This window comes from Lepidochelys kempii, chromosome 4, assembly GCF_965140285.1.
Source record: "Lepidochelys kempii isolate rLepKem1 chromosome 4, rLepKem1.hap1, whole genome shotgun sequence".
In the NCBI taxonomy this organism is placed as follows: domain Eukaryota; kingdom Metazoa; phylum Chordata; order Testudines; family Cheloniidae; genus Lepidochelys; species Lepidochelys kempii.
The window spans coordinates 140,097,421-140,121,975 of record NC_136383.1 but is presented as its reverse complement, the minus strand read 5'-3'; the positions used below and the strand labels follow the sequence as shown (position 1 = coordinate 140,121,975).

The 24,555-nt window shown below is 54.6% G+C and overlaps 1 protein-coding gene across 3 annotated transcripts in view; it reads right to left on the bottom strand.

The window, feature by feature from the left end:
* The window catches only part of HSPA12B (heat shock protein family A (Hsp70) member 12B), a 63,971-nt gene that overhangs the window by 11,213 nt on the left and 28,203 nt on the right, over positions 1 to 24,555 (bottom strand). For all 3 annotated transcript variants that reach the window (XM_073343064.2, XM_073343066.2, XM_073343065.2), the window contains 4 exons: positions 24,358 to 24,474; positions 19,810 to 19,981; positions 10,474 to 10,560; positions 70 to 174 (listed from right to left, as the gene is read on the bottom strand). In XM_073343064.2, coding sequence (XP_073199165.1) covers positions 70 to 174; positions 10,474 to 10,560; positions 19,810 to 19,981; positions 24,358 to 24,474 — 481 coding nt within the window. The remainder of the gene's footprint in view (positions 1 to 69; positions 175 to 10,473; positions 10,561 to 19,809; positions 19,982 to 24,357; positions 24,475 to 24,555) is intronic.

Here is a 24,555-nt window from a genome sequence, read left to right as displayed (position 1 = left end):
CTTTCCACCGGCTCCAACAGGCACTGGATCGGGCCCTTGGCACATGGCTCCCGGGGGTCGCCATCCCACCTGAGGCTTTGTAGAGCTCTTTGAGCGTCCCTTGCGGCTGCTCGATCTGGTGGACGGTCAGATCCACTGTCCCGCCGCCGCAGTCAGCCACGATGTAACGGTCACCTGGAAGAAAATAACAACAACCTCCCCTAGCTCTCATCATCCATGGCTCTCAACACCGGCTGGTCTCATGGCCCCCGCTTTTTGCCGGTGGGGAAACTGAGGCACAGAGTGGGGAAGAGACCCGCCCAAGGTCACCAAGTAGCCCAGCAGGAGAGCCAGGCACAGAACTCAGGTGCCCTGAGTCGCAGACCAGTGAGGCAGGAGAACTGTGGTCGTACAGACACTGAGTCCTGAGACCCTGCCTCCTCCTTTCTGCCATGTGACATGGGGGGGGGGCAGCCCTGATGCAGCCAAGTGCTCGTCCCCCGTCCCTCGCCCACGCCCCTCACTCTCTGCCCCTCCATAGCTGGAAACGCGCGTTGCAAAGCTCGGGCCTGAGGGCCAGAGCAGGGCAGGATGCGGCCGGGAGGAGAACCCAGCGTAACGCAGGGGGTCACTAGAGGCAGGCGCTCTTCGCTGTGTGTCAGGAATGAGTCTATCCCCCCAGCACGATGGTAGGGGGCGCTGTGCTGCCAGAGGAACCCTTCTTTGGGATCAGGCATTAAACTGAGGTCCTGGCCACGTGGGATCTCAAACAGATGCTCTTATCCCTATGGCCAGCTGGGACAATTACTCCCTGTCTCCTTAAACTTCCTCTGGGGTGGGGGGTCAGTTACTGCTTAACCATGGAGACTCCGCATCAGAGATGCCCTAAGACACCTGCGTCCCCCAGTGATGGGGGAGCAGAAAGGGGAAGGAAGGGAGGGTGGAGCTCCTGGCCAGAAGCGGGAAGAGCCTTGTTCAGCTAAGTCACATGTCGTTCTCTTCCCTCCTTATTGGATGACTGAAAGCAAAGACCGGCCTTTCCGCCAAAGGATGGAGCTGGCCCGAAATTTCTCACAAAGCCGTTTTCCCCAATGGAATGGCCTTTTCCACCAGCATGGCAACATTTCCAAAAATGCCAATTTCAGCTTCACCTTTTGGGTGGTTCATTGAAAACCAACCCAATCCAAACCGTTTGCTACAGAAACCTAACCAATTTTGGCCAAAATGCGGGGGGGGGGGGGGGGGAGGGAGGATCACTTTTGTAAAGTGTAAAGGGTTTGGTGGGTCTCCAGCTAAAAACTAGTTCGCAAACAGAATAACAACCTCCTAGTGCTGCACTCTCAGCTCAAGTCTGCGCTGCGACCCCGGTTCAATCCCTCTTGGTGAGCTGGGGCCTGGAGGTCGTGACACTGAAAGGTGGGACGTCTGGGGGAGGCACAGATCTTTTCACCAGCATCTAGTGGGCTTCTGAGGAGCAAACAGCCTGAGCAGACACTCGGTGCTTTTCTATTTGCAGTGAAGCGGCGTTGGCTCCTTGACTGGCTGACAGGCTCTAACCCTGGAGCCTGGGGTCTTTCACATCCTTTGCACCAGAGGTGTTTAACGCTGCACGAGGGGAGTCGGGCTGCGGCCCGGCCGGCTGGCTGAGTCAATAATCCTTTGGCGTTTCATTAAGCAGGGTGGGCCACCGCCGCTGGGCCGAGAGGGGAGCCCGGGGAACCGCTGCCTGGAGCGGCGAGCTCGCCATTCTCAGGAGTGCAGGAGGGAGGGAAAGTCTATGAGACCTGAGACACAGGACACCCTGGGTTGGGTGGTGGCTTTGCCGGGTGGTACAAGAGGCGTTTGAGAGGGTCTGGGAATGTTGCAGCTGGCTCGGGCTCCCCTGTTGGTCCCAGAAGGAAGGGCGTGGCCCACCCACAGCTCTGCCCCTCGTCGTGGCTCAATACACCCCGGTGGGCCCAATTCTGGGCCAGTGAAGCAAATGGGAGCTTTGCCACGGATGTCAAATCAGGCCCTTGAAACCCAGTTTGAGGCACCACAGCACCACTTGTTCAAGGATCTCAAAGCATTTTTACCAAGGTGGCTCATTACCAGGAACCCCGTTTTACAGGAGGGGAAATTGAGGCATTGAGCAGGGCGGGCACTTGCATAGGACCAGCAGGGCTCTATCATTCATGCTGTTCAAGCACAGCCTCACATCAGAGAGCTGCCAGGCATGCCAGGGGAGCCCACCCACTACTACACCCCTCCAGCTTATTCTTCCTGGCACTGGTGCACCATGGTCCCATCCCCTTTGGGGCACCTTGCACCCCAGATTGCCACCATACCCATCTACACCTGAGAGGTGCCAACTGCAGGAGGGGGCTTCTCAGATCCTCCCCTCACAAGCAGGGGAGCACAATCTGCCCCCCAGTAAGTGTCAGAGCCGGACGAGAACCCTGGCATCCTGGAGCCTGGCTTGACCTCCCTTTCCAGCCCTGCAGAGTCCAAGCCACTGACTGACCCCAGCCGATGAGCCAGCTGAGGTTAGTGGGAAGATTAGATTCCCACTGATATCCATAGGCTCTGGATCAGGCCCTTAAACCCTAAGCTTTTGGGAGCAGGGCATGTCTCTGCGGTTTATGCAGCACCTAGCACAATGGGTGGGGCCCTACCAACTTCATGAGCATGAAAAATGCCTCATGGGCCATGAAATCTGGCTTCCCCCCTTACTTCTGCGCTGCCTTCGGAGCGGGGCTCCCGGCCAGCAGCCGCCACTCCCCTGCCACCCAGCTCTGAAGGCAGCGTCGCCGCCAGCAGCCGTGCGAGGTAAGGGTGGCAATACCGTGACCCCCCCACCCCCCTCCACAACCGCCTTGCAGCCCCTCCTCCCTGGAGGCCGGGACCCCCACGGGGACAACACCGGGACATTTGGGATTTAAATATCTGAAACCATGAAATATAAGATTTTAAAAATCCTCTGACTGTGAAATTTACCAAAATGGGCCGTGAATTTGGTAGGACCCTAACAAGGGGGCCTTGATCAGAGCCTGTAGGGGCCACTGTCGGCCCTGCTAATTACTGCTCAGAGCCACCCTGTGACCCGGAGCAAAGCGCCTGCCCCGGGTGGTCTAAGCAACTGCCAGAGTTGCTTTGCTCCCTCCAGGTTGAGCCGTTTGCTGCATTAGAGCCTGATCCTGGGGACCTTGCCCAGCCAATGGGCCCAATTCTCCCTGACAGTAGTGAGACTCCAATGCAGCTGATGGGGCAGGTCACAGGGGGACAGGACTCATGCCTACAGGACTTTCCCGCCGGCTGCACGAGGCTCCGAGCTCGTCAGTTACGTCCACCGGGCTGCTGCTTGTAGCTTATGCTGCAGAGCCCCAGACGGGATGGACACCTCTGGAGACAGCTCCGTCCAAGCCAGGGGCTTCCCCCCATGCTCCCTCCATGGGCCGCTTCTCAGCCTGACCCTGCGGCCCTTCCCTGCGCACAGGCCAGGCGGGGCTGGACTGGTGTTTGCAGGGAGGGTGGAAGGGGCCGTGGAAGCACAGAGCACTTTTCCCACCATCCAGTGACTGCTCCCCCCTGGCCCTCCATGGTCAATCCTCACTGAATCCAGCACTCCCTCCTGAGCGATGTCAGCGTTCTGCGAGCCAGCCAGATGCACAGTAAGGAGCGATTTCCTGCCAGCAGGGAGCTGACCTCAGCCCTTCCTTCCGAATTCCTCCGGAGCAAGGGAAATCGCTACGCCCCTGAACAGCAGCTTGTCCACTCCAGGGTGCAGCCCCTGCAATCTGCCAGGCAGGAAGGCTGTTGAAGAGAGCAGGCTTCGGGGAGGATCTGGTCCATTCCTGTTGGTAACTGGCACCAAGGGGTCACCTGGGGCCGTGTCCTCATTCCTTGGGCCTGCCTGGGTGCTCAGGGTGGGGTGGGGCGCTGACTCAGTGGTAGGTCTCGCAGCGATGTAGCGGACAGCAGGTGTCGAGTGCAATGCCTGGGAGCCCCCCATGCTACCGGTGGCAGCTGCCGCAGGTTAAAACCTTCCAACACAGAACATGACGGCCCCGGTCCCGCTCTCACTGAAGCCAACCACACAGCTGCCACCAATTGCCCCGGGAAGCTGGGGACAGCCCAGCGCGAGCTGAATGCTGAATATGCCCCCCCCCACACCGCTTTCCTAGGGGCACGGAAGGGAAAGAAGCATGCAGACGGGGCACTGGAATGCGAGTCTGGACACTGGGTTCTGACCCCAGCTCTGCTGCGGACCCACTGTGGGATCAAGGGCAAATCTATCCAAGGTCTTTATACGGCACCCAGTACGGTAATAGCTGAACACCTCACAGCCTTTGATGGATTTAGCTCCCGACCCCCATGGGAGGCAAGGCAGGGCTGTTATCCGCACTGTACAGATGGGGAAACTGAGGCCAAGAGCAGTGAAATGATTCACAGAGGACACACACTGAGTCATCTGCAGTGCTAGTCTGATTACCGGCCGCGTGTTCTGACCACTAGACCACACTCCCGTCCCGACTCTCGAAAGTCCACTGAAGGTGCCAGGCTTCTCACAGAACAGGCCTAATATGGGCTTGGTGGGCACCGCTCAAGCAGGGAGCTTCACAATGGAGCCAACAGGCAGCGCTGCCGGTAAGAGCCTTTCAGAAGCCCGTGAGTCGCAAGGCCACATGTCCAGGGACTTCCCCGCCCTGAGAGAGACGAGGAGCCTGGTGGCTACATCAGAGCATAGGATATTAGCAGGTGTGGGTTCCCAGCTCTGCCTCTCTCTGTGACCCTGGGCAAGCTGCCACCCTGCATTGTGCCTCGGTTTCCCCAGTTGCAATCTGGGGTTTGGAAAGTGCGCTGCAGAAGAGCAGAGCGGTGCAATTGCAAGCATGACACCTGGTGGGGTCTCAGATCTTCCTGCGGTTTCCTGTATGCCTGGAGCAAAGGAGGCTCCCAACTCCTTGGAAAGCGCAGGGGACAATTTCCTGGTGCAAGTGCTGGAGGAGCCAACTAGGGGGGCGCTTTTCTTGACCTGCTGCTCACAAACCGGGTAGAATTAGTGGGGGAAGCAAAAGTGGATGGGAATCTGGGAGGCAGTAACCATGAGTTGGTTGAGTTCAGGATCCTGACTCAGGGAAGAAAGGTAAGCAGCAGGATACGGACCCTGGACTTCAGGAAAGCAGACTTCGACTCCCTCAGAGAACGGATGGCCAGGATCCCCTGGGGGACTAACATGAAGGGGAAAGGAGTCCAGGACAGCTGGCTGTATTTCAAGGAATCCCTGTTGAGGTTACAGGGACAAACCATCCCGATGTGTCGAAAGAATAGTAAATATGGCAGGCGACCAGCTTGGCTTAACGGTGAAATCCTAGCGGATCTAAAACATAAAAAAGAAGCTTACAAGAAGTGGAAGGTTGGACATATGACCAGGGAAGAGTATAACAATATTGCTCGGGCATGTAGGAATGATATCAGGAGGGCCAAATCGCACCTGGAGCTGCAGCTAGCCAGAGATGTCAAGAGTAACAAGAAGGGTTTCTTCAGGTATGTTGGCAACAAGAAGAAAGCCAAGGAAAGTGTGGGCCCCTTACTGAATGAGGGAGGCAACCTAGTGACAGAGGATGTGGAAAAAGCTAATGTACTCAATGCTTTTTTTGCCTCTGTTTTCACTAACAAGGTCAGCTCCCAGACTGCTGCGCTGGGCATCACAAAATGGGGAAGAGATGGCCAGCCCTCTGTGGAGATAGAGGTGGTTAGGGACTATTTAGAAAAGCTGGACGTGCACAAGTCCATGGGGCCGGACGAGTTGCATCCGAGAGTGCTGAAGGAATTGGCGGCTGTGATTGCAGAGCCATTGGCCATTATCTTTGAAAACTCGTGGCGAACGGGGGAAGTCCCGGATGACTGGAAAAAGGCTAATGTAGTGCCCATCTTTAAAAAAGGGAAGAAGGAGGATCCTGGGAACTACAGGCCAGTCAGCCTCACCTCAGTCCCCAGAAAAATCATGGAGCAGGTCCTCAAAGAATCAATCCTGAAGCACTTACATGAGAGGAAAGTGATCAGGAACAGTCAGCATGGATTCACCAAGGGAAGGTCATGCCTGACTAATCTAATTGCCTTCTATGATGAGATTACTGGTTCTGTGGATGAAGGGAAAGCAGTGGATGTATTGTTTCTTGACTTTAGCAAAGCTTTTGACACGGTCTCCCACAGTATTCTTGTCAGCAAGTTAAAGAAGTATGGGCTGGATGAATGCACTATAAGGTGGGTAGAAAGTTGGCTAGATTGTCGGGCTCAACGGGTAGTGATCAATGGCTCCATATCTAGTTGGCAGCCAGTATCAAGTGGAGTACCCCAAGGGTCGGTCCTGGGGCCGGTTTTGTTCAATATCTTCATAAATGATCTGGAGGATGGTGTGGATTGCACCCTCAGCAAATTTGCAGATGATACTAAACTGGGAGGAGTGGTAGATACGCTGGAGGGCAGGGATAGGATACAGAGGGACCTAGACAAATTGGAGGATTGGGCCAAAAGAAATCTGATGAGGTTCAATAAGGATAAGTGCAGGGTCCTGCACTTAGGACGGAAGAACCCAATGCACAGCTACAGACTAGGGACCGAATGGCTAGGCAGCAGTTCTGCAGAAAAGGACCTAGGGGTGACAGTGGACGAGAAGTTGGATATGAGTCAGCAGTGTGCCCTTGTTGCCAAGAAGGCCAATGGCATTTTGGGATGTATAAGTAGGGGCATAGCGAGCAGATCGAGGGACGTGATCGTCCCCCTCTATTCGACATTGGTGAGGCCTCATCTGGAGTACTGTGTCCAGTTTTGGGCCCCACACTACAAGAAGGATGTGGATAAATTGGAGAGAGTCCAGCGAAGGGCAACAAAAATGATTAGGGGTCTGGAACACATGACTTATGAGGAGAGGCTGAGGGAGCTGGGATTGTTTAGCCTGCAGAAGAGAAGAATGAGGGGGGATTTGATAGCTGCTTTCAACTACCTGAGAGGTGGTTCCAGAGAGGATGGTTCTAGACTATTCTCAGTGGTGGAAGAGGACAGGACAAGGAGTAATGGTCTCAGGTTGCAGTGGGCGAGGTTTAGGTTGGATATTAGGAAAAACTTTTTCACTAGGAGGGTGGTGAAACACTGGAATGCGTTACCTAGGGAGGTGGTAGAATCTCCTTCCTTAGAAGTTTTTAAGATCAGGCTTGACAAAGCCCTGGCTGGGATGATTTAATTGGGGATTGGTCCTGCTTTGAGCAGGGGGTTGGACTAGATGACCTTCTGGGGTCCCTTCCAACCCTGATATTCTATGATTCTATGACTCTATGATTCCACCCCACAACGGTTTGGGGCCAGAATCCTCTGCTTGGTTTTCAGCCAGTGCCGGGTGCTAGTTGAGAAACGGGGCTACCCTTGGAAGTTCGGTCCATGCTGTCGCTGCCCAGCGGGACAGGAACATGCTGGCTTCCGTTAGGTTCCTGGGCAAGTGCCTCTCTCCTGCTCCAGACTAAAGATCTCGCCCCTTGTCACCCTCTCTCCAGCTGTCCCTGTAAGAGGGTCAGATTCTGGTGGAGCAGCTCAGGCAACAGCGGGGGTCTTCCTGCCCCCTCTCCCCCCAGCCGGCCTGTCCACGGTACGCAGAGCGCCCTGGGCCCTGACCGTTGCTGCCGGGTGGTGTGTGAAGATGGTTCTCTGCCAGCTGCTGCTGAGCATGAGGCATCGCTGGCCTGCCGGCACCCCCAGCAGAGGGAGATGGTGCCTCTCCCAAGTGGCTTGGCTCCTTGCTTCCCCATGCCACTGCCCCTCTGCCCCAAGGACTCCCCCACCCAGGGGGTTCCCTGAGGCTGTGCTCTGGCCAGCCTCCTGCTGGCTGTGCATATGGGGTGGCTGGGAGTTTCAGCGAGGCGGCCCCAGGTTCCAGCAGCAGGTGCGTATCATCCCCTGCTCAGAGACCGAGGCGCGGCTGAGCTGGCTGGCTGCGCCCTCGCTCTGCTAAGACACGGGTGACGCTGGGAGGAACGGTTGAGCCCCTGCCAGCACCTGCCCTGTGCTGCCCAGGCTCACTGCCCTGGATCTAGCTGTATCCCAGCTGCTGGGGAAAGTCCAGCTAGCCCGGCGACGAGGGCGTCCCATCGGCTCTGCTTGGCACGGGGGTCCCAGCGTCTGCCCGTTCCTTTGGGAGGCAGGGACCTGGCTGGCAGGTGCTGAGCGCATCAGTCCTAATGACTCTCATGGCAGCTGATGGGCTCGCAGCAGAAAATCAAGCCATTTAGTTAGGCCCCTAAATCTGGATTCAGGGGGCGTTCGCATCTGCAGTGTTTGCTGTATCAACGCTTCTCGCCGCCCTGCTCCCGCTTCCGCAGCCGTCGGGCGGGAGCTCATGCGCCTTCCGCTGCCGAGCGCGCCACGGTCCCTGGCTGAGGAGTGTTAGGAATCGTTAATTACTGAGCACGGTTGAGCCGCTAGGGATGAAGGCGCTGCGGCTCGGGTCGCTTCGTGTGGCTGCCAGCAGCTCCGGTCCATCTCATCTTCTGGGCTAGCTGTTCCCAGTGGGTAGAACACAGGCCTAGGAAAGGGCTCTCGCCCTGAGCCCATGGGGTGACCCTGGGCCAGTCACGTCCCTACTCCGTGCCTCAGTTTCCCCAGCTGTAAAATGGGGAGAACACCGCCGCCCTCGCAGACGCTAGCTCGTGGCTGCGTAGAAAGAGCTCTGGTGAACTGCAGCATTGGTTTGCAGCAGAGAAGAGACAGGAGTGGGCTAATATCAAGGGGATTCTGTCTTCAGGCTGCCGGCCTGGTGGCTCTCTCTCCTCCAGCCTAGTGTCATCACACAGGGTATCCCCTAAGCCCTGACCTGGGCTCTGTAGTCCAGGAAGGCACTGCTGACTGCATTACAGGCCGTGCCAGGCGACGGTGCAGTGTCCTGGGCCTGGGGGTGAAAGTAACATAAAGGACTTACCCGGACGCTGGAGTCCTAAGCAGGAGGCGTGGCCTCAACCGGAAGAGGCGGGGCCTTTAAAGCCCCGGGCCCTTTAAATCAGATTTAAAGGGCCCGGGGCTCTGGCTGCGGAAGCGGCGGCTGGGAGCCCCAGGCCCTTTAAATCACCGCTGGAGCTACCAGCTGCGGAGGTGTCCGGGAGCCCAGGAGCTCCAACCATGATTTAAAGGGCCCGGGGCTCCCAGCCACCTCTAGCGCAGAGGAGCCCCAGGCCCTCTAAATTGCCGGCCTGGGGAAGCCGGTACGTTGGGCCGTGTACCGGCTCTTTCACATCTGCCTGGGTCTGGGGGCTGCCGGACTGCGCCAATGAGATGAAATCACCCCAGCCCGCTCCCCTGCCCCCCAGTTGATTGCCACCCGTGCCACAGATTCTGCAGTGGGCTGGACCCACGTGGCAGCAGAGTTGGGGCCAGGGCCTCTGGACCAACTGCAGAGGGATATTCCCCTTGCTAAGTATAGCACAAAGCTGGCTCCCGGCCTGGGGCAGGCACCAGCTGGATTTATTTAGCTGCAGCTTAAGATCAGCTTTGTGCGGGCGACTGGAGAGAGCCAGGGCCAGCGGGGGAGGTTGCTGATTAGTGCCCAGGGATTTTCCCTCTCCAGAGGTCTCGTGGGCGTTGGCAGGGCTCTCCCTCCTGGGAAGGGAAAGTGGCTCCCACGCGCCTTTCTTTGTCCCTCTGCACCCTGGCAATGGGGGAGCTGGAGAGCAGCTGTGTCTAGAGAAACAGGGAAGCTTCCCCTCAGGGCAGGTCGTCCCATCACCGCCTCCTACAGGGGATGTCTGTACAGCACCTAGACCCCCCCAGCTGCAGCGCCCTCACCCGGGGTACGGCAAAGCACCCTGCAGACGTTCCTGCGCTGCCAGCGGGGGCGCTGGGGAGTCACACCCCGGCTTGCTGTGCTCTGACGTCCTGTGTAGACGAGCCCCGCCGGTGTCAGGCCACTGGCTTCAGAGACACTTGGGAAGAGGCCGGGCCACTCCGTATGTCTGTCTCACCTCTCAAGGTCTTTCCTTGGCGCAAGGCTGACACCTTCCTATGTGTGGGGGGGAGGGGGGGCGGGTGGATCTGTTTGCTAGGGGGCTGGCCTGGGACTTGGGAGATTTGAGTTCAATTCCCTCCTCTACCACAGACTCCCTGTGTGACCTGGAGCCAGTCACTTAGTGGCTCTATGCCTCAGTTTCCCCACCTGTGCAGTGGAGATAATCACATGGCCCTGCCTCACAGAGGCGTGTGAGGGTAAGTCCAGTAAAGATTGGGATGCGCCCAGATACTACGATGACGCGAGCAATGGACGCTTTAGCCAGAGAGTTGCAGTCAGTTAACAGCGGCATTCAATCCTAAGGGGGCTTATTTGTGGCTGTGTTTGGTCCTGTGGCCAGGGTGTGGAGGCTGCGCTCACGGGGGTCCTGGAAGCGGATCCCATCCCCCGAGATGGTGGGCTCTGCTTTCGCCTCATTACGATGGGCCCCACCCACTTCCCGTTCATGAACAAACGGCCCCTCCTACCTGCCTGCATTTCGGACCACAGCTCGCCTACCCCCGACTCCACCAGGAAGGTCCTGCTGTGCCGGGAACGCCGGAGCTGCTCTCTGGCTGCAAGGAGAAAGCAAAGGGATCGGGTGTGAGAGGGCCACGGGGGGTGGCTGTGAGCCGGACAGGCTGTGTGGAGGTCTGACCTTGATGGTCATTCAAACCACCTCTCAGTGGAGTTCGGGGAGTCAGACCAGAAGAGCAAGCAGTGCTGCAGGGCACGGCCGAACTGGGGGCGAACCCAGGGCTTAGCTAGCAGAACGGCTGAGTCGAGATTGAGGGGGGAACCTCAGGAGTGGACTGATGGGGGAGCGGTGGGTTGGGATTGAGGAGCATTGATGGTGCTGTGTGTGGGGACCCTAAGACTAGAATAATGGGGGGCCTGGGCTGAGAAAGGGGGGCCTCAGCTCTGCTGTATGTGGGAAGCCCAGGACTGGAATAACGGGGGGCTGGAGGGCTGGGATTGAGGGGCATCAGCAGAGCTGTGCGGGGGAGGTTTCCCTATATCTTGCCTGCATCGTGTCTGCCTCAATCGATGCTAATCATCTTTCATTTTTATGGCCTTAAAATCACCCCGAAATTGCCAGATAAAAACCTGCACCAAATTACCCATTGTGTTTTCTTGGGAGAGCGAAATCAAAGCTGCCCTGTGCAGGCGTCACCCAGAACTCGGAGACGCTACAGCGTGATCTGTCAGGCCACGGTGACAAGGCTGCTGCCCACGCATCAGGGGCCCGAGTTCCTGGCCTGTCAAGCTGGAGTGGGAGACGAGTGGGAGACGGCTCTCGGCCAGCTCAGCCAGCCCACCGCAGAACCCTCCAGGAGCAGCGCAGCTGGGCGGGGCAGGGCTCCACCCCGCAGTGGGTTGGCAGCAGCTGGCCTTGGTGTGGATGTCTCTGCTAGTGAACCATGGGCCGAGCCGCTGGGAGACGCAGGGCAGCATCTTTGTTTGTAACAGTGTGTGTGTGATACGTCCGCCCCCATTGTTCCAAAGCACTTAGCAGCCATTGCACCCAAAGGGTGCCCAGGGATCACTTCACCCCCACAATGCAGTCACCTCTGGGGTGGGGCTCGGCTGCTGTTCCGCAGCGCACAGCAACAATACGAGGAAGGAGAATACTGGCAGGGCGGGATGGGATTCACAGTGCAACTCCCTGAGCTGGAGTTTGGCCAGGACACGGGAGTTACTGCCCCATCGATGATCACAGGGCAACCAGAGCTTCTCTTCTGAATGACTGAGCAGCACAGAGCCCCACGCGCCACACTGGGGCCTTGCTTCAATACCCACTCAGAGAGCGGAGCACCCCCTAGCCTCTTGGTGAGGTACTGACTTGCTCAAAACTGACAGAGGGATATGGCCCCCCTAGTTACCAGCCCCCCGCATTTCCTCCCAGCCAAGCAATAAATAGCTTCGTGCTGCTCAGCTGTAGATCTGACAAGACCAGCAGCTGAGCCACTGCTGGCTTGTAACTCCCGTCTGGTCTGCACTGACCTCACCTCCTTCCCCACCCCCCGGGAGAGGAGTGGACAGGATGGCGCTGTGGCTCCCATGTTGTTCCTGGGTTGATTGTAACTTTGGGGTGGAGTTTCGCCCCCCTGCCCCCGAAGCTCTCATTACGCTGGGGCAGGGAGGAAACACAAAGATGCCAGATAAAAAGCAGGGCTGGCCAAGATGTGTTTGGTCAGCGAAGCCAGGAAGGGCGGGGAGATGTGTGGAGAGGGTGGGGCTGCCTGTCCAGGGGTCTATTTTCGGCCCACTGGGATGTGCTTTTCCCTGTTAGCTCATCAGCTTTTGCCCAAGGATGTAACAACAAACAACAGGCACGTCGCTAAACGCTCCCGTCCCACAAAACCTCTCGCTCTGTAAAACGCAGACATGGATCATGGGGAAGAAACAGGCCTATGGGGTCGGACTGAGCCCACAGCTCTCTGCGGTACATTTACTGCTATTCATTAATTATTATTATTCCGGTATGAACGCCATTGCCTCCCAGCAGCATGCTGAGCACCGTACACTGAGCACAGACAGGTCCCTGCCTCCAAGATCGTACAGTCTAGAGGCCAGATGCTCAGCTAGTGTAAATCAGCTTCAGTGGTGCAAGACGGATCTACACCTGTTAAAGCTCTCGCCTTGTATTCACCATTTGCGCCTGCTTTGTCCACAATGTCCTGGGCAATGATTCTACCGCTGGGGTACAGCTAGGGTAGGGATACCAGACATCCTGATATTAGGGGCGTTGTCTTATATATGCAACTATACGCCCCCCTCCGCCCCGGGGAAAAAAAAAAGTGTTCTGGTTTTTCACACTCGCTACCTGGTCACCCTAAGCTAGGGTACTTTCTCAGGAGGTAAATATTACAGAGCCTGCAGTGGAAACTAGGGCAATGAGCTGTGTTTAAGCAGCACCGCCCTCTGCTGGAGAGAACCAGAGCTGCTTAGCTGTGTGTCAGATCTTCTATACTTAGTGGAGATTCTCCTTTAGCTCAAGTAGCTTTAACCAGGGCTTTTAAAGCAAGGAACCTGGGTTCTGCCCCTGGTATTGTGAGGAAGTTCTCAGTGGCCATGGTGTCTACTCTGACACTCCTAGACAGTTCAGGATTTGCTCTAATGTCTTGTGGTGTGACTGCGCCTGAAAAACAGGTTGAAAGCTCAGCGGCTCTAAGTTTAACAAGAGGACGGGCAAAATGAAAGCCAAGGGACAAGAGGGAGAGGGACAAACACAAGCAAGCACAGGGAAACCAAAGGCTTAGCTGAGACAGAGACAGTTTAAACTGGAAATTTAAGGCCAGGAAAGTAAGGGGGGGATTTGGGGACACCCGGGGCAGATTGGAAGGAGAGCAAGAGATGTTTTTACAGATGAGAGACCTGTAAGAAAAGAGGGTTATGACCATGGGAGACTTTAATTACTCAGATCTTGACTAGGAAAACATCTATTGTCTGCCCAAAGCCGACCAGGTGTCTGGAGATATTAAAGCAAGGCAGGATATTTGCTTCTGTAATGCAGTTTGTCAAACAGCCAGTCAGAGGCTCTTCGGAGGAAATGAACCAAACAGAAGGAAGGCAGAAGTTGGACGAATAGATGAGCTGGAGATTGTACAACAAGAGGGGAAATCTTGTGGTTAAGACACAAAACCGGCCAGCTGTGTGGCCTTGGGCAGGTCGCACCACTGTTCTGTGCCTCTGTTTCCCCATTGGTAGAAGGAGGACAATTCTAGCTGTTTAGCTGGCCACCATGACTATAGCATCTCACAGGCATTACAACAGTAGGTAAGAATTATTGTTCCCATTTTACAGCTAACACCACAGCCCGGCTCTTATCTAGCGCTATTCATCGGTAGATCTCAAAGGAGGGCGGTACCATGATCCCCATTTTACAGACAAGGAACCTGAGGCCCAGAGAGATTAAGTGACTTGCCCAAGGTCATACAGGGAGTTTGGGGCAGAGCCAAGACTCAACTCTCCCAAGTCTCAAGGTCTCCCAAGTCGCAGGCCAGTACCTCCACCACGTGACCATCCCGCCCCAGTGAGGCTGGGCAGACAAGCAGAGCAATATTCTAACGTGCTCTGAGCTCACCTGCGAGAGAGGGACATTACTACGAACTCCTGCTACAGATGAGAAGGAGCCTGGCAGAGCTGCTGGGTACAGGACAGACTAGATTCTGTTCTCAGCTACACAGAACTGCAGAGGAACCAGGGCTGGATTCGGTTTCCAGTTATCTTGGGGTAAATCCAGAATCACGCACTGACTGCCACGGGGTTGGAGCCAGATTCTGATCTCCGTAACTCTAGTGTAAATCCAGACTCACCCTGCTGACTTCAGTGTGCGTCTCTCTAATGCTAAACCTGACCCAGGCTCATCTCTGGGATAGCGACGTGATGGAGCGACTGGGGATTTACACTGATTGGATCTGGCCAGCTGGACCTGAAAGGCCAGGCGCACTCCAGCTTGCTTGGAGTTCAGGATCGTGGATCTGACTTTGAACATCCAGGAAACAGCAAAGGACGTCCAGGAATCCGAACCAGACAGCGTAACCTAAATGAAGTCCCAAGTGAAGGGGTGGGAGGGGGTCATTCCCAAATAAGAGCCCTGAAATCAGCCCAGACAGTCAGAAAGGAACTGAGCTGTGGGATTTCTGTAAGCAGAGCAGCCGAGCGCCAGCCAAGTACCCATAATGCAGACCAGATGGGGCTGCCTTCCCCCTCTCACACTGACATTATTCGGATTATTTTTTGTTTTGATACGGGAACCCTCTGACCTGGCCTCAGTGAGCTCAGGAAACAGGGCTGGTTCCGTGGCTAATTTCCCAGAGGGGCCACTTGCTGCTTTGGAGAGACACTTTCCTTGCAGCCACAGGGGGCTCTGAAAGCTTTTGCCTTTCAAACACACCCACACCTACACACACACACATGTGCATTCACACCCACCCCCCACACACACACGTGCATTCACACACCCACACACACACACATGTGCATTCACACACCCACACCCACACACACACGTGCATTCACACACACACACATGTGCATTCACACCCACCCACACACACATGTGCATTCACACACACACACACAAACACGCGCGCGCGCACCAGCATGCACTCACACCCACCCATGCACACCCACACCCGCATGTGCACACACGTGCACGCACTCACACACACGTGCACGCATGCGTGTGCACACACACATGCGCACACGCCCACACAGACGCACACACACGCACGGGCCTCATTGTTTCGCCAGTGACTGTCCCGCTGGTGCCAGGGCGATGAGGCCTGATGATGGAGGGAGGGTCTCTGGGGCTAGCAGGACGGAGACGAGAAAGGGCAGAAGCCTTAAGAGCAACATGGAGCTTGACGGGAAACAGACACGGGGACGTGGTTTGTGAACCACGGGTCTGATCCTCAGCAGCCGCAGCCAGTGTGGGCGCTCAGCGCCATTCAGGATCAGGCCCATCATGCCATGGGAATAGGGGTTCTGCAGAGCTCCTAACCTCTTCTTGCCCCACCCCCACCTTTGGAGCTTCGCATCTGCCCCCTCAGGGCCCTTCATGGCTCTGCCCTGCCCGGCGTACCCGCTCTTATCGTCCCTGCCCTGTCAATAGGCCACCTCCAGCACCTGCTCCTCCCCAGACCCTGTGACCTAACGCCTCCGGCCCCCATCTGCTGGGACACAGTAAGGACTCAGGCAGGCGGGGGGGCGAGGCTGGGGGGCCACCGGCGAGAGAGGGTTCAGACATGAACGTTGCGGGGACCCAATATAACGCATACACTCACCGCCCCCATATCTACACCTGGCCACGTACAACTCGGACGTGTTACATACACGCACACACACGAATACCCCAGCCGTATAGACGTAGACAGACGCTGGGAATGGGCGACAGGGAATGGATCACTCAATCATTGCTCTGCTCTGTTCGCTCCCCCTGGGGCACCTGGCAGTGGCCACTGTTGGAACACAGGATACTGGGCTGGATGGACCTTTGGTCTGAGCCAATACGGCCGCTCTTATGTTCTTATATCACACACACTCTCTCTCTCTCTCACACACACACAAATGATTCCTGGCCACCACATTGCCTACCCAGGTCCCGATTCCGAATGGTACTTCAGCACGAGCGGCCCCTTTGATTTCACAGGGACTACACATGTTTATAGCTACACATGTGCTAAAATATCTGACTGAACTGAGGCCAGGTCTGGCCTGTTGAGCTCCACATAACCTTCTTATCAGGACCTCCATGATCCCCCTTCCCCCATGTGTTGGTTACACTCTGTTGCTGTGTCTGGCCTTTGACTTTTCAGGGTCGGGAGTGAGCCTACCTCTGTGTCTGTACAGCACCTAGCACACCTGGGTCTTGATCTCGGTTGGAGTCTCTGGGTGCTAAAACCAGTGAAAATAATGACACATCTCCCATTACCAGAGCTCAGAGTCAGTCGAGGGGGTGGGGATTCTATCTCCAGCAGGTCCCATGCACTGTCGGGTGTAACATCCAGAATTAGCATCACTTCTGATTTGTCTGGAGCTGGCAGTTCATAGATTATAGAGAACAAAACCAGACGGGTCCATTGTGATCATCTCGTCTGCTCTCCTGTCTAACACAGGCCCTGAATTAATGCCTGTTTGAACTGCAACAGATCTTTCAGAAAATCATCCAATGTTGATTTTAAAATTGTCAGTGATGGAGAATCTGTCACAACCCCCGGTGAGCTGTTCCAATGGTTAATTACCCGCACTGTTAAAAATATGTACCTTATTTCCAGTCTGAATTGGTCTAGCTCCAACTTCTAGCCATTGGGTCTTGTTAGACCTTTCTCTGCTATTTTGAAGAGCCCTCCACATCAAATTTCTGTTTCCCTATAGGTACCTATAGACTGTGATCAAATCACCCCTTAACCTTCTTTCTGCTAAACGTAACCGGTTTGTTTCTCACTGTAAGGCAGGTTTTCCAATCTGTCAATCACTCTCGTGGCTCTTCTTTGAGCCCTTTCCAAGTTATCAACAGCCTTCCTGAATTGTGGGCACCAGACCTGGACCCAGGATTCCAGCCGCAGTCACACCAGTGGCAAATACAGAGGTCAAATAACTTCTCTGCTCCTACTCACTATTCTCTCTTTATGCATCAAATGATTGCAGGAGCCCTTTCAGCCAGAGCATCATGCTGGGAGCTCATGTTCAGCTGATTATTCAGCATGACCCCCCCCATTTTTTTCAGAGTCACAGCTTCCTAGGATACATCCCCCAATCCTGTAAGTATGGCCTTCCTTCTCGTTTCCCTACATCTATGACTTTACACATGGCCATATTAAAACGCATACTGTTTCCTTGCTCCCAATTTGCAAACCTAAACCAGATCTCTCTGTATCACTGACCTGACCTATTCATTAGTTACCACATCCCCAACATTATATCATCTGCAAACTTTATCAGCGATGATTTTATGTTTTCTTCCAGGTCATTGATAAAACTGTTAAATAGTGCAGGGACAAGAACCAACCCCACTAGAAACACACCCAATCGATGACGATTCCCTATTTACAGTTACACATTGAGACCTATCAATTAGGCAGTTTTTAAGCCAAATAATGTATGGCAGGTTGATTTTGTATCATTCTAGTCTCTTAATCAAAATGTCCTGTGGTACCAAGTCAAACATCTTACAAGGTCTAAGTCTATTACACCAACACTGTTACCTGTATCAACCAAACTGGTAATCTCGTCAAAAAGACATCAAGTTAGTCTGACAGGATCTATTTTCCATAAACCCATATTGACTGACATTAATTACATTACCCTCCTTTAACTCTTTATTAATCAAGTCCCTTATGACCCCTTCTGTCCTTTTGGCTGGAATTGATGTCGGGCTGACAGGCCTATAAATATCTGCGTTGTCCTGTTCACCCTTTTTAAATACTGGCACAACATTAGCTTTCTTACAGTTCCTTGGAAATTCCCCAGTGTTTCAAGACTTGTTGAAAATCAGCATTAACTGACCAGCAAACTCCTTGGCCAATTCTTTTAAAATTCTTGGTTGCAAGTTATTTGGACCAGCTGATTTAAAAATATCTAACTTTAGTAGCCGCTGTTCAAACTCTTCCTGGGTTACTGTTAGAATGGAAAGAATTTCATCATCATCATGTGGTATGATGAGAACAGCCAGACTGGGTCAGACCAAACATCCATCTAGCCTAGTCTCCTGTCTTCCAACAGTGGCCAATGCCAGGTGCCTCAGAGGGAATGAACATAACAGGTAATCATCAAGTGATCCTTTCCATGTCGCTCATTCCCAGCTTCTGGCAAACAAGAGGCGAGGGACACTATCCCTGCCCATCCTGGTTAATAGCCGTTGATGGACCTATCCTCCATGAACTTATCTAGTTCTTTTTAACCCTGTTATAGACTTGGCCTTCACAACATCCTCTGGCAAAGAGTTCCACAGGTTGACTGTGTGTTGTGTGAAGAAACACTTCCTTTTGTTTGTTTTAAACCTGATGCCTATTAATTTCATTTGGTGATCCCTAGTTCTTGTGTTATGAGAAGAAGTAAATAACACTTCCTTATTTACTTTCTCCACACCATTCATGACTTTATAGACCTTAGTCATATCTCCCCTTAGTTGTCTCTTTTCCAAGGTGAAAAGTCCCAGTCTTATTAATCTCTCCTCATACAGAAGCCGTTCCATATCCCTAATAATTTTTGTTGTCGATTTCTGAACGTTTTCCAATTCCAATATATCTTTTTTGAGATGGGACGACCAGATCTGCATGCAGTATTCAAGGTGTGGGTGTACCATGGATTTATATAGAGGCAAGATGATATTTTCTGTCCTATTATCTATCCCTTTCTTAATGATTCCCAACATTGTGTTCTATTTCTTGACTGCCGCTGCACATTGAGTGGATTTTTTCAGAGAACTGAAGTCAATGACTCCAAGATTTCTTTCTTGAGTAGTAACAGCTAATTTAGACCCCATTTTTTTATAGGTACAGTAGGGATTATGCTTTCCAATGTGCATTACTTTGCATTTATCAACATTGAATTTCATCTGCCATTTTGTTGCCCAGTCACCCAGTTTTGAGAGATCCTTTTGTAGCTCTTCGCAGTCTGCCTGGGATGTAACTATCTTGAGTAGTTTTGTATCATCCGCAAATTTTGCCACCTCACTGTTTACCCCTTTCCCCAGATCATTTATGATGTATCTGGCATTGCACAAGCCACAGAATGAGACAGTGGAAAGAGCTGGCAGTCTAACAGATGAGCACAGAGAAGAGGAGTGCCTTGGGAAAGCCCAGGGTGGCGGGAACCCAGGGCTTCCCTGGTGGTAGAAGGAAATCTTCAGCAAGGATTTGAATGGGGAAAGGGTTTTGTTTTGGCAATCTGCAACTGGTCCTAGCGTAGAAGCAGCAGGGAGCCGGGACTGAGAGAAGAGATGAACAGAGCGGCACGGCTGGTGATGCTGAGGGGGCTATATTAAGTGGAGAGTTGCAGGCTGGGAAAGCCTAGGGATGTTTTCTGAGAAAGAGAGACTGGTTCTGCCCAGGAGTCCCGAACCAGCCCCTGCCAATGCTGAGCAGCCCCCACAATTTGGCCATCACCCTCTGCCGGGACCTGCAGCACCCTGCTAGTCTCCCCCCGGGGGACTTTCTTGAGCAGAGATGGCCAGTTGTGCTGAATTGTACAACGCAGACACACAGTCTGTCGGGATCGGGCTGGGGCCAGCGAGCTAATTCCGCTTGTGGCCCACCCCACGGCTCAGCTGTCCCCAGATCCCCAGACAAGGTGTCCATAGTACAGCAGTCGCTTACCCTGCCTGAAGCTGGAGTCGATGGAGAGCTCTGGTGCGAGGCCATTGGCTAGAGGTTTGCAGCTCAAGTCAATCAGCTGATTGAGGCGGAGTTTCCTGCAATAGATGGAGGCTGCTTCCGGCTCCAGCGCGATCAACAGCTGCTCTGGGTTTGCAGGGGGAACCAAGCCGGCCTGTGGAGCGTAGGAAGGCAAGGGACAAAGGCGGTTACAAGGATAGGCAAAGGGAAAGAGGCTGCATAAGGAGGTCACGCTGCCAGCTCAGTGTGATGGCAGAGATGATTGGCTTGGTTATCTGACCCACTGGGGATCCATGGGTGTATGCTCCCCGCAGGGCCCCGCCTTGCGGCATCAGCATGTGCTCTCAGGTGGTGAATCACTGAGCTGATCTGAAGGCTTCTGGACTCAGGCTGTGAATCAAAGAACCCTCCTGCTTTCCCAGGGTTGTGCCCCTTTCCCTCCCTGCCCCTGTGGGCCCCAGGGCAGCTAATGTCTCCCATCTCACTGTGGGTTTCAGATCCTATCACTGACCTGCGGAACTCACTGCTGCAGGACAGGCTCGAGGGCAAAGCAAATAAGGTGGTACATTTTCTAAAAACAAGGATTAGCCACTGACAGGAATAAGATCTGCATCTAGAATGGTGCTATTCAGAATACAACAAGCCAAGGCCTACCAATCCTCATGGATGCAGCTACAGCCACGAGTTACCTTCCCCACGGGACAGTATTGTGTAGCCCACCGTTTAAGCGTGTGTGTTAAATGTTCCCCTCTAGTAGCTGGTCTGCCAAAGAGGATAAGAGCCCACTGCTGCTACCAGCTAATGGAGTTACCCCTTTACCTCAAACAGTAGAGGCCCATGCTGTAAAGAACATGGAAATCACTCGACTAGATCAGTCCAGGATCCATCTAGCCCAGTTCCCTGTCTCCTATGGGCAGCACTAGCTGCTTCGGAGGAAGGGGCAAGAACCCCACAGCAGGGAGATGTGGGGAAATCTGCCCCCAGGAGGGTCTCATTCTAACTCCTAATACCTAGACACAGGCTGAAGCCCTGAAGCCGGAAGCTTTATACCCCTTCTAGCCCTATCTAGCCCTTCAGTGCTGAAGGTCCCAGGCTCATCCCAGGCTGGCCCGGGGTACAGGGGCTACAGCACTCATTGCACTGTGGGGTTTTGCACCTTCTTTTGAAGCCCCAGCCACTGGCTGCTTGAGGAGACAGGATTCTGGGCTACAGGAATGGCTGGGGGGGGTTGCCACGCGACCGGCCCTGTGGACAGGCTGCTGGGGGAAGAGCGGGGTGGGCCTGTGACCAGCTGCTGGGAAGTGCTGTTAGGCACGCCCCTTGGATGGACTGCTGGGGGATTGCCGTGGGGCAGGCCCCTTGGATGGACTGCTGGGGGATTGCTGTGGGGCAGGTCCCATGACCAGCTGCTGGGGGAGTGCTGTGGGACAGGCCCCAAGGATGGGCTGGTAGGGGAGTGCTGTGGGGATGGCTGTGGGACAGGTCCCATGACCGGCCACTGGGGGAGTGTCATGGGGCAGGCCCCTTTGATGGGCTGCTAGGGATTGCCGTGGGGCAGGCCCCGTGACCAGCCGCTGGAGGAGTGCCATGGGGCAAGTCCCAGGGATGGGCTGCTAGGGAGGTGCTGTGGGCCAGGTCCCATGACGAGAGCCGTGGGTCAGGGATGGGCTGCTAGGATTTTGCCATGGGGCAGGTCCCATGACGAGCAGTAGGGGCAGTGCCATGGAGCAGGTCCCATGACCAGCCGCTGGAGGAGTGCTGTGGGGCTGGCCCCACGGATGGGTTGCTGGGGAGGTGCTGTGGGCCATGATGAGCGGTGGGGGGAGAGCCGTGGGGCAGGCCCCAGGGATGGGCTGCTAGGGATTGTCGTGGGGAGGATCCCATGACGAGCAGCAGGGGCAGTGCCGTGGGGCTGATCCTGGGGTCTGACTCCTGTCAGACACTGTACCCAGCAGTCAGGTCTGTGTTCCTGCCCTTCCCCGTGTGGGACAAAGAGGAGCCCAGAGCTGCCAAGCCAGGCAAACCACTGCCGTGGCCCCGGCTCCTCTCTGAGAGCAGGCGTCGTTCCTCCTGACCCCGCTGCATCCTGGATGCCAGCCTGGCGGAGTCCAACGCTGCTTTATCCAGCCTCAATTATACCCTGCTGGAGCCAGCTAATAAACCCGAGAGACGCCCAACCCCTAATCACCTGCGGTCTGTCGCCCTCTCCTTCCCGCAGCTCCCCCTCCTTTCCCCTCCCCTTCCCCCCTTGCTCTCTCTGCGAGCATATCTCCCCTCCACCCTTCACGTCCTCTGTTGATGTGGCTGTGAAACAATACAGCGGGGCGGGGGGGGGCAGAACCGATCTGCCGGGGAGGGGACTGTTCTGGCCCCCACACAGACCCATGTTCTCATCTGCTCGCCGGGAGCCAAGACGTGGTCAGCTGAAGCAGCAGCTTGGAGCACACCACAAGCAGCTCGGTGGGCCCCAGAATCAAATCCTCCACAAGCCCCTGAAAGGACATTATCTCCTGCGGGGGAAGGAAACGCACAAGGATGTGCTGGAATGGCCCTGGGAAGTGCTAGCCCTGGCTTTGCGGGTCAGTACCAAACGAATGTTCCAGCACCATGCTAGAGGACCCTGGGCTCTCTTTTGGAAGAGCCGGGGAATCAAAGTCTTGGTCACTGGAGGTCCTTAAAGAGACCAACAAAACAGGGTTGTTAGTCCCTGGCCCTAGCCCATTCTGCCTCCCTAGATTACTCCGACAGTTTCGACCAGCGTCCTTCATCCACTGGACTAAACTGTCGTGCAGCACTGCAGTGCGTTGCTACGTTCCACCCCAGAAGTGGCTGCATGAGCCCTGAGGAGAGCCTATAGATCAGCCTGTGAGGTGACCAAAGAGCCAGCAGAACCAAACTATCGGATCTGATTTACTCAATGACGGGTTCTCAATGAGGGATCAATTGCTGGGAGGGGAGCGGTTAATGCAAGGGTTCTCAAACTGGGGGTCGGGACCCCTCAGCGGGTTGCAAGGTTATTACATGGGGGGTCGCCAGCTGTCAGCCTCCACCCCAAACCCACCTTTGCCTCCAGCATTTATAATGGTGTTAAATATATTAAAATATGTTTTTAAATTTATAAGGGGGGTCGCACTCAGAGGCTTGCTATGTGAAAGGAGTCACCAGCACCAAAGTTTGAGAGCCACTGGGTTAATGGGATGCCTGTTCTAGTTTTACATAACATAAGAACGGCTACACTGGGTCAGACCAAAGGTCCATCTAGCCCAGTATCCTGTCTTCCGACAATGGTCAGTGGCAAGAGCGTAAGAGGGAATGAACAGAACAGCGCAATTATCGAGTGATCCATCTCCTGTCGTCCACTCCCAGCTTCTGGCAAGCAGAGGTTAGGGACGCCCAGGGCATGGTGTTTTCGCCCAGTTCCAGCAGAAACGCCCATGTGTTCACCAGCAGGCGGGGTCCCTGAAAAGCACTCCTGGATCAGTCCAGGGCCAGCCCTAGGTGTTTTGCTGCCCACGGGAGAAAATGTTTTTGGTGCCCCCAAGCAGATGAGAATAAAACCAACAACCCAGCTGAGCAATGTGGCACCTCTGACAAGTGGCGCCCAAGGCAACCACCCTGTCCGCCTGTCCCTACAGCTGGCTCAGGATCAGCACTCCAGGGGTATGGAGAACACAGACTGAATTAGGGCATGCAGTCCATCCCCCAGCCGGTATGAGGGCATGTAGTCACAGCTGGGTTACGGCCATCAGTCCTGGGCAGCTCTAGAGACACGGGGGTTCAGAAAGAAGTGACAAACGCTACCAAGGATTGGCGGAGAAGGACAGATGGTAACTGTCTCGCTGGGCTGAGTGATGACTAATGGGGGGAATATGGTAATAGCCTACAAGCGTGTGGACAGGGCAAGGGTAACAATCCTGCCTGGCTCGACAGCGACTGTTGAACTCGGGGGCTACACCACTAAAAGCATGAACACCACTGCTTGAGGTAAAGCAGTAACTCCCCTAGCTGGCAGCTATAGTAGACTGTTATCCCCTAGATGCTAGAGGCATCAAAGACTCTACTCTGCTAGCATGAGACGCAGCTCGTCCCAAGCATCTGAGAGCAGGCATTCAAGTTCCACTCCAGGTGCTACTTTTGCAACCTGCCCCCTCGTGGGCCATCAGGAGGGTTTGACCCCCGAATCTTCAGCACTACAAGCACCAGCCGCTCCTTCTTCAAGTAAAGGAGTAACTCCATTAATTTGAGCTGGGTTGGACAAAGGCTTGGAGAATGGACTGTACACTACTTATGGCTTTAGTCCCCTGCCACTTGGGTCATTCAAAACCAACGCGAACAGCACTCTGGAGAACATAAACTTTAAAAATACCCAGACAGGTTAGAGGAGATTGGACATTGCAAAGTAACACCTGCCCTGGCCCAGGAGTGGGGGACGGGAAAGATGGGACCTAATAAATCTCTGGCTACAATGATCCTACAAATCCTTGGAAAACCCCACAAAGCCAAGAAGGGAACCAACACGAGACACCTGACCTTGTATGCTGCTTCCCTCATGAACTGCTTGGCTGGCTGTTTCCAGATGGCAGGCACTGTAATCACCCAGCGGATGGCCTCTTTCTCTTGCAAAGATGGACACTGGTCCTTGAGCTCCTGTTGTAAAAGAAGCAGAAACTGATAGCCAAACCCCATGCTTCAGGGCATACAATAATGGCCTATGGGCGGGTCAGGAAG